This window comes from Chanos chanos, chromosome 8 (genome assembly GCF_902362185.1).
Source record: "Chanos chanos chromosome 8, fChaCha1.1, whole genome shotgun sequence".
NCBI lineage: Eukaryota > Metazoa > Chordata > Actinopteri > Gonorynchiformes > Chanidae > Chanos > Chanos chanos.
Genome location: NC_044502.1, coordinates 32832522 through 32841437, shown reverse-complemented (window position 1 = coordinate 32841437; position 8916 = coordinate 32832522). Strand labels below are relative to the sequence as shown.

Below are 8916 nucleotides of genomic sequence, written 5' to 3'. Positions count from 1 at the left end.
GGTTGTGCAGCAGGGTTTCATGTTCTAATTGACAATCTATTGATGATTTACAGAGCACTTTAATTTGCATCTCCATCATGAAATATCTGACACCTGAGGATATGAGATGTCTTATGATGATGCATGAACTGAAACTGCCAAGTTCACGCGAGCCAAAAATGTAGAGAATGTTCTTAAAACTTTGGAAGGCAAATGGAATTTTATATTTCTGTCAGAATGCTACATTAAGAAAATCATTGAGGATGGACATGTAAAGCAATCATTTGACATTCTCATTCAGTTGGTTCAGTCTGTTGGTCACATAGCACTTCCTCCTTCAAATCTATTCAAATTAATCTAACTAATGAGATCCTCTTATGGTGAAACATAGACTTACACAGTTAACATCTCTGACACAAAGGCTTCCACACTACTCAACTCGAACTCTCAATAAGGCACCCGTACCTCTTGACTAAAGGTCTAATGTGGGTGACTGTTACTTTTCACCCAGCCATGTTGATATATGAGAAGGCCATTAAGTTCATTTCTAAACAATACCAACTGCCATACTTTCCTCCGTAATCGGAGATGCTTTGACAATAAACCAACCATAGGTCAAACAAGACTTCAATTAGGACCTCAATTAGCACTCACTTTCTTCTTTTTAGCTTCTGTACTTGCTTTGGTCATGCAATGAATATTAGAAATTTACCAGAGAACAATCCAAGTTCAATCTCATTAAAAGTCTGATGGACATTTGACTTGTCCTGGTTACTCACTCAATTGACTACTTGCTAAGGCATTAAATTGAGTGCTAAAGTGTTCCTGCTGGCAAACATACAGGTGTAGCATAGAGAGTACCTCTTGTCCAAGGGCGCATTAAAGGCTGTTCTGTGTTGAGGATAATGGTCATTGAGCTGTGTTTAATGAGAAATGAAGAACAGCACTCCTTCCGTTCTAGCAATTAGAATAGGAATGCAACAACGTCAGGCATTTCTTCATGATCGAGAAACATGCTTTGCCTCTAATTGAGCATAGAATGGCACATTTACCATTAATCTACTGCTACTCAGTAATATCTATCTGTAATATCGACCATGTCAATTAAATCAGGTTCAGTAACACATATTATTTGGAATGTTGTAAAAATATATATAATTCTACTGATTAGATAAGGCTCAAATCTGAGAAGACAAACTAGGGGTCCATCTATGTTTGGCTAGTTTGGAAATAAAAGATTTTGTATAAAGTTTGAATCATTGAGACTTCCATAAGGACAAACAAGGATTTTTCTCTTGACTAATACAGGTCCTAGATCTAATTCAACTAAAACTGAACGTAGTCATTTAATATAATAATTTTATATCATTTGATCTCTATGGTGCCACATAAATTGTTATGTTATAAATCATATATTTATTTGACAACAAACTATTTCCTCTGCATGCTTTTTGAAAATTTCATCGGCGAGAATTGAAACTGGTAATGCAGGCTAGAAAGCCATTAATATATGTGCAATGCGGAGAGAGCCCAGAAGGCTCAGAGTGCTGCTTAGTGCTCAGTGGTCTCCACCACAGGGATGACGGGGTCTTCTGCATGTGGGGTAGAACTGAGGAACTCAAAGGCCTTCTGGCTCTGGGAGACAAACTGCATGATGGGAGCCAAGAGGACCTCGGTGGCGGACGAGCGGCGACGGATGGTGCTGGTGGAGGGGACAGCCAGGGTGTCCATCTCCGGCTGACCGTCCTGCTTCAGACTGTCCCTGCGACCGTTGGCAGGGACAGGAACAGGGGCGGGGCTGATGCTACCTCCCGCTGACCCGCGACGCGAGCGGGCGTACAGGCTTTTGCGGCGACGCGGACGACCATCCATGGCCCTGAGAAAGAGGCTGTTGGCAGAACCACGGCGGGATGAGGTGCCAGAAACATCCTCCTGAGTAACGTAGTCCAAGACCTCTTGTTCTGACGGCTGCTGCAGCTGGTCAACAAAAAGAGAGAGAGGTAAGGTAGGGTAAAGTAAGACTTGGGATGGAAGACAAAGGAAGAGTTTAACAGACTTTACAAAAACAGGGTAGAGTGAAAGATAGAAGCAGAGACAGAAAGAGAGACATATATGGGATGCTTGATATAGAAAGGCAAAAGGACAAGAAATTCCCTGCAAAAATATCAAGAAATCAGTTCAAGACTGCATTTGGTCACAAAACCAATTTGCAGGCCAGTTCATAAAAACAAAGAAAGAACATGACCTGTGTCAGCCTCTTTCAACACAACAGCAAGCAAAACAGGAGAGAGCTGGAAAATTTAGATGATATTGTTTCATAATCCTCATTTTCTTAAAACAGCGAGCTCAGCGAGGGCAATGTTCTGATCAGCCATACGTATCTTTGGCTAATTTAGGTTAGCACATTATCTATTAGCAGAAATGCATAATTGCTGAGCTTGAAGTCCAGACAATTGCTTCAGTACAACACATTTTGTTGCAGGAACATTCAAAATGACAACTCAGTAGGCTTTCTGTACTGATCATGATAGCCAGCGTTAATTCTTATATTTCTCCACGTACTGTCATGTGGAGACAGTTATGAAACAGTACAGCATCAGTTTATTGTTTAAATATCCAATTGTCAGCTTTGTTACACTGAAATGCTAATCTGGTCAGATGTACGAAGCCAAATCTTACTGAATATCTTTTTGAATTTTTTCACTGTTGCATCAGGCTAGACGTAGGTGGAACTACAAATTTTTCATGAGCTTTCTTGACCTAGATGATTTGTGTCTACAAGTGCACGCTGTCTAACCATTCAGTTTCAGTCACTGTTTAATATAATCCAGTGCAGGAAAGAATAAAATGATCAGCTCCCATGTCATTTTCATTTATTCCTCTTAAAACAACACTAATCAGTACCTAGTGTGAATAGTCCAAATGACACATATTTATCATCCAAATATAGTCATGTGGCATGTGATTTCTGCTCAGGCGTCTGTGTGTGTGTGTGTGTGTGTGTGTGTGTGTGTGTGTGTGTGTGTGTGTGGCTTCTCACCATGTGGTAGAGTGGGGTGGTGTTGATCAAGAGTTGAACGAGGATCTGACCCAGCTCCAGCAGGTCTGTCATCAGGCCCTGTAGCTGAGTGGGCACAGCCAAAGCCTGTTGCACGGGGGGGAGATCCAGAAGCACTTGGGCCTGGGTCCTGAGCTCAGATAAGATCCGGGTGCGTGCCTCCGTGGCACGCTGCATCTGAGAGACGTAGAAGCCGAACAGCAGCTGCAGCAGTGACATCACCCACTGCATCAGACGAGTGAGGCCCACCTGTACACCAAGCAAAGAAGAAAAAGAACAGGTAAGAAGATGAGAGAGAAAACGCCCTCTCTCTCTCTCTCTCTCTCTCTCTCTCTCTCTCACACACACACACACACACACACACACACACACAGAGACTGAATCTACACTGTGGTAGATTCAGTGTCATTTAATGTAACTATGAGAATCATTCTCAAGATAAGGCTCGGAACCCTGAAGAACAGAACTCTGAAGCACATTCACAGCTTCAGTGCACAATGACTGCATAAAATTAATGTATTCATATATGTATTTTACATTATATTTTCATATGGGATGGTTGGTCATATCCCTGTGGATGTTGGTAAAATCTGAAGCACATACGCTTTCCTACTTTTAGTCTTTGATGGAGGAGGGAAAAGCTACCGTTGCGTGAAATTAAATCAACAAACAAGATATTGTAATTGCTGAGAAAGTCCATGCTATTGGCTTAATGAGACATGATAATATAAACAAAAGAGATGTGTTCACAGTCCTGTTTACCCCAACCTCTTTTACTAGCTCTCACTCTCTGTTTTTTGCTTTCTTTCTTTTTCTCTCTCTCTTTCTCTCTGTCCAGGTCAACGAGTGTCCCAGCGCTAACCTGGTTATTCCCATGGCCCCAAAACCAGAGCTGGTCACTCACTTCATTCTGGTTTCAACTGGTATCATGACATGCAGTGACCTTTAGGTATATTGGGTTGGGACAGAGACAAATGAGTTATCAGTATAATATAATTTTGACAAAGGGGGAAAAAAATCAACCAACCAAACAAAAAACCCCTCATTCAGATGGTTTTCTTTACTGTGCGTTGTCTTTACAGGTGTCTTCTCCCTGGCATCATAAACTTCATGATTGGCCCACCTGGGTGATGGGTTGCACTCATGAAAGTCTCCAAGGATTTAAAGTGTTGTCATCTATTGCTTCATCTCAGTTTATACACTGATACTCAAATGCATATTGAGGCCAGTGTTTCTCAACACAACCCCTATACTGCACTGAAAAAATTAACCGTTTTGTTTAAATGATCTCTTTATTTTGAAAGTTTCTCTTGCAGCATTTCTTAATTTTTCAGCTGACTTTCTGTAATGGACTGTTCCCTTTTTGGTTTATCGTTTGTTTATGACAATAGATTTCAGTTAAATGTACCCAGGAACATAGCTGCACACTCCAGAGATATGCCGCAGTGCCAAACACAAAGAAAACAAGCGGTCACATGGATTTTGAGGTGGTCCAAGTCCGTCGCACAAGACGTGCCACGTGAGGGTCGGGCCACAGTGCCAATGGGATGGGGTGCGATGCAGACAGCTGAGACATGGACTTCTGCCTGTCTGCAGAACACTCCTGCTGGCTCCCATTGCTTATGGTGGAAGGAAAGTGGGTCAGCCAAATGACGGGGGTCCTGCTGTGCCCTGGGCTAAGGCCCTGTCAAAATAAGCAGGCTCCCCAGTGAGAGGGCACGCCTGGGAACAGACCACAGTCCCATGGCAAACGTGACCTGATGCTGTACTGGCCAACCACGGACCATTAATGCCGGACTCCGAAGGCACACCAGACACAACACACACTCATACACACACACACACACTCACAAACAGACATGGACGTTAATGTGTTCACATAAACACATATGATCAGGCACACAAACACATACAAGAATGTACCAGAAGAACCACATGGACTTACATGTACAAAAATGTATTATCTCTCTCTCTCTCTCTCTCTCTCTCTCTCACACACACACACACACACACACAACAAAGAAAGAGGGAGAGAGAGAGAGAGAGAGAGAGAGAGAGAGTTTTGCCTTTCATATATAAACCAACATTAAATGCATAGTAACACAAAAGCATAAAATCACACACACGTGCATTCACATATATGCATATTAGGCCAGCCTCTGTAGGGTGTCTGCTGGGTTTTTAATGAGGGCTTTTTGATGTATGCCGCTTTTTACGTCTCTAAGGGCCTGTACCAGCACAACACATAGCAGCAGCAGTAACAGCACCACTCTCAGGCATTCAGTCCCAATTACCCTCAAGCCTACTGCTGGGAAAGTACAAGACTGGGAGCCCAGTATACTACAAGCAAATAAGTCCCATTGACTGCTATTGGCAAGCCATGCCTCAGACTGTAGTACTAGAGAGAAAAAACATGTCTGAACTAAATGCACTTGAGTCTTTGGAGCTGAGAGACATTTTGTGAAAAAAAAAAAAAAAAGAATTATTATGAAGATTAACTAACTTTGCCAGACAGAAACAGTTTCAAATGAAAAAACATCTGTGATTCAGTCAGACATAAGGATTTAGTAAAATTTCCAATGGAGGTGGAAAGGATTCGAATACTACGTTCCATGACGTTTTGATCTTTGAGTAGGTTTTTGAAAAGCTAAGATCAATACTGTGAATTCTTAAAAAAAAAAAAAGATTGGCATTATGCATGATGTCTGTGTATATAAAAAGATATCATATTTAGCAGCAATTTTCAGATCAGTCATTTTGATAATCGTCAGTATTCAGAGCTGCGAAATTTTGCATAACTAACACTGGGCATGTCTCTGGGTGGAGATGTCAGTGAAATGGTTGTTGATCCTTCTCGTAAACATTTAGTAGCGCCTACTTTCAGTGGCTACAATGCGTCCGATATCTCAGATTATCGCTCAGTCTGGGCTCTTATCGCCAAGTGTTTTGTGCCAGAGTGGTAGCAGCGAACTCTGGACAGCACGTAGCAACAGTTCCCAGAGGGAGTTGAACTAAATCACTGCCAATCTTGGCCCAAATAATTGGACATTGTTCTGTCTTTAAAATGATTAAGATGCCTATGAAGTTTGAGGCAGAGTGTCACATGTGGTTCATTATTAAAAGAGACGAGAAGTACAAAGCTGTGTTCTTTTTTTTTCTTCGCGACGCTGTAATGTTCACAGTTCTAAAAGTGCAGTGAGACTGACGTAAGAGATGCTTGTCTGTGCCGTTATTTCGGCCCAGATTTCGCTTTTTAAACTCAGCCAAAACGCTTTTTAGGTTGCAGCCCTCACACTGGTGCGACTATTTTCAAATGACTTGTAATCGAACAGACAGCTTTGCAGGAAAATGCAGGGATGAAACCTATTTCTCCTAAACTTGTCAGTTATTTTATAATAATTTTTTTTTGTAACAAAATTGACTGTGGGAAATTAAAAGTAGGGTTTCATTAAATATATTGTTCATATCATGGTTTGTCATCAAAAAGGCTACAATACCAACATGCCCCCAAACACACACACACACACACAAACATACAAATCTGTGTAAAAAACTTTCTCCTATAGAATATCTGCAATTGTATCAGCGTAGAATAGTGAGCACAGAAGAAACCTGACGATTTTCTTTGTTCACAAATTACTTTCCAATGACTGTATCAAGCGGACTGCTGTTTTTTCGCTCGATAAAAGTTCACAACTGACTCAGATTGTGGACTGGCAGACTAAGAACCAAATCCTAATGATGCATAGGGTGTGCTCAGCTGTTAAAGAGCAGAACAGACGAGTGGATTGGCTGAGCAGTCATGCTGTGCTTTCATTAGGATAACCTGGCAATTATCAATGTTCACATGAGCAACTCTGTTTAATACTGAGTAAAAGCGACACTGTACACTGAGTTTAATTTGAAATTAAAGACATACTTCCGTACTTTACATTAGTCTAACATACACTCGATCATAAACCTGTGGTGTTCACAAGCCATTTTATCAAAATACAAGATAAGTCTCGAGTCTTAGTAATAGAAACTCAAATCTTTCGTGAAGGATCTTAGTCTAGTCTCAAGTCTCTTTTGGTAGTCAGTGATCTATCCACTGCTAACACTTCCATCATATGGCATGTTTATGCGATAAAAACTACAATAAGTGACAAAGTATTTTTTCAGAACATCAGGCCATCTCACAGGTTCCTCTTTAATGTGCGTCAGTGAAAAACCATGCTTAGAAATTTGCTGCCTCTTGGTTATACTGCCTTTGTTTAAAATGTCAGCTATGTAATTTAGCCAGTACTAAAATTCCACAGAAAACCACAGTCCCATTTTGACACAAGACACTCAAAATCCTAATTTGCATCCTGCATGAAAAGAAGGGGCATTTCACACCACACATTCTCTGCTTAATCTGTAATGTCTAACTGCATTATAATCGGACTTACATAATGCCCTTCCTAAAACACTGGCAAATCATATTTATGAAATGACGTTTGTGTTCCTTAACCTCCTCTTATCCTTAACCTAGCAGGCTACCATATGAATTTAAGGTCCATATTTGTTACTACTATGACATACCAGCTATGACAACAAAATAATTACACAAAAAATGGAGAGCTTGTGCAGAGAAATGAGATCAAGACATTTTTTATAAACTATATTCTCTGGATATCTGTTGTGATCCTTATTTGGATCCCTAATCTTTTTGGGAAACCACAGCACTGTCCTGTCTCCTGCAGTGCGGATCTCCACCCCCCAGAAAAAAAGGAGACTCCATGGTGAGTACCATGTCTCCAAAAATGAGGACTTTTGATCCATTTCATTAACTCATTGAATTCACACCCACTGATTTGTATCTAAAGAGGTGAGTTCTCCATCACTAGGTTACAAGAAAATAACACTTCAAGCCCCCACACACGGCTAACTCGTTTTAGATTTCGCTATCTAACTAGCTAGTGACCTAGCTAACTACAGTTCTTGCTCAGTAGGCTTCATATGATGTTTCATAAGTTGCTAGCATGTGAATGTCTGTATTGTAGTCACGTATCACCTCAGATGGAAAAAACCCCCCGCAAATCACAGATGAATGTTGCCGTGTTCAACAGAGGAAGTGTATTATTCTTGCTCCGGGTGATGGGAACACCATTGCCCTGATAGATTAATTACTAATGTCCAATCAGAGTGACACAGAGATGACCTCTTTAACCTGTGTGCGGAGAGTGGACATGTCTGAGGCCCCTCCTCAGTGACCAGATGACTCCGAGTTCATCAGCAATGGAGACCACCAAGCTCTGCTCAGCTCCTTTGAAACTCATCCTAATGAGAAAATCTTTGACCTGCTCACTGAACTGCTGCAGGCCTTCATTAAGAAGAAAGAGCAAGAAAGACTGCCTGGGCTTCAGGCCCCCAGGTCTGCGACTGTAGATTAAAGTGACTTAGAGTGATATGTCAGGGCGCTTTACCCAAGCAAACTGACAAGAAAGAACGTCTTCCCATTTTTCAGTCATGGCTCATGTGCTTTCACTGGAGAGCAAGTTCTGCTACATGCTGCCAACTGAGGTTGCCACGTCTACTAGCCTACCATACAACTTATGATACGTTACAGAAAAAACTCTATTTTTTCACTTCAGTGTGAATACAACTTGTCTTATCAGTTTCAAATGTTGAATCAGTATTTGACTGAGGGAAGTGTCCTTTTAGGTTTTTGGGTTTTTTTCAGGGAAATATTAGTGTTTAAACAGAAAAAATAAAGCAACATGTGGATTTACATGATGGCCGTATAGGAAAATAAAGTCAGAAAGCAAAGATAGTGAGGTCAGAGGAGAATGTTAGCACAGCCAACATGCACCTCAGATCTCAGCTCAACAGAATTTGTCTAGAGTAAACAGAACACT

The 8916-nt window shown here is 41.2% G+C and overlaps 1 protein-coding gene across 1 annotated transcript in view; it reads right to left on the bottom strand.

The window, feature by feature from the left end:
* Positions 1-1530: 1530 nt before the first annotated feature.
* plin6 (perilipin 6) overlaps positions 1531-8916 on the bottom strand; it is a 12454-nt gene continuing 5068 nt past the window's right edge. Inside the window, exons 6-7 of the mRNA XM_030783115.1 lie at positions 3020-3286; positions 1531-1956 (exon numbers count right to left, since the gene is read on the bottom strand). Coding sequence (XP_030638975.1) covers positions 1531-1956; positions 3020-3286 — 693 coding nt within the window. The remainder of the gene's footprint in view (positions 1957-3019; positions 3287-8916) is intronic.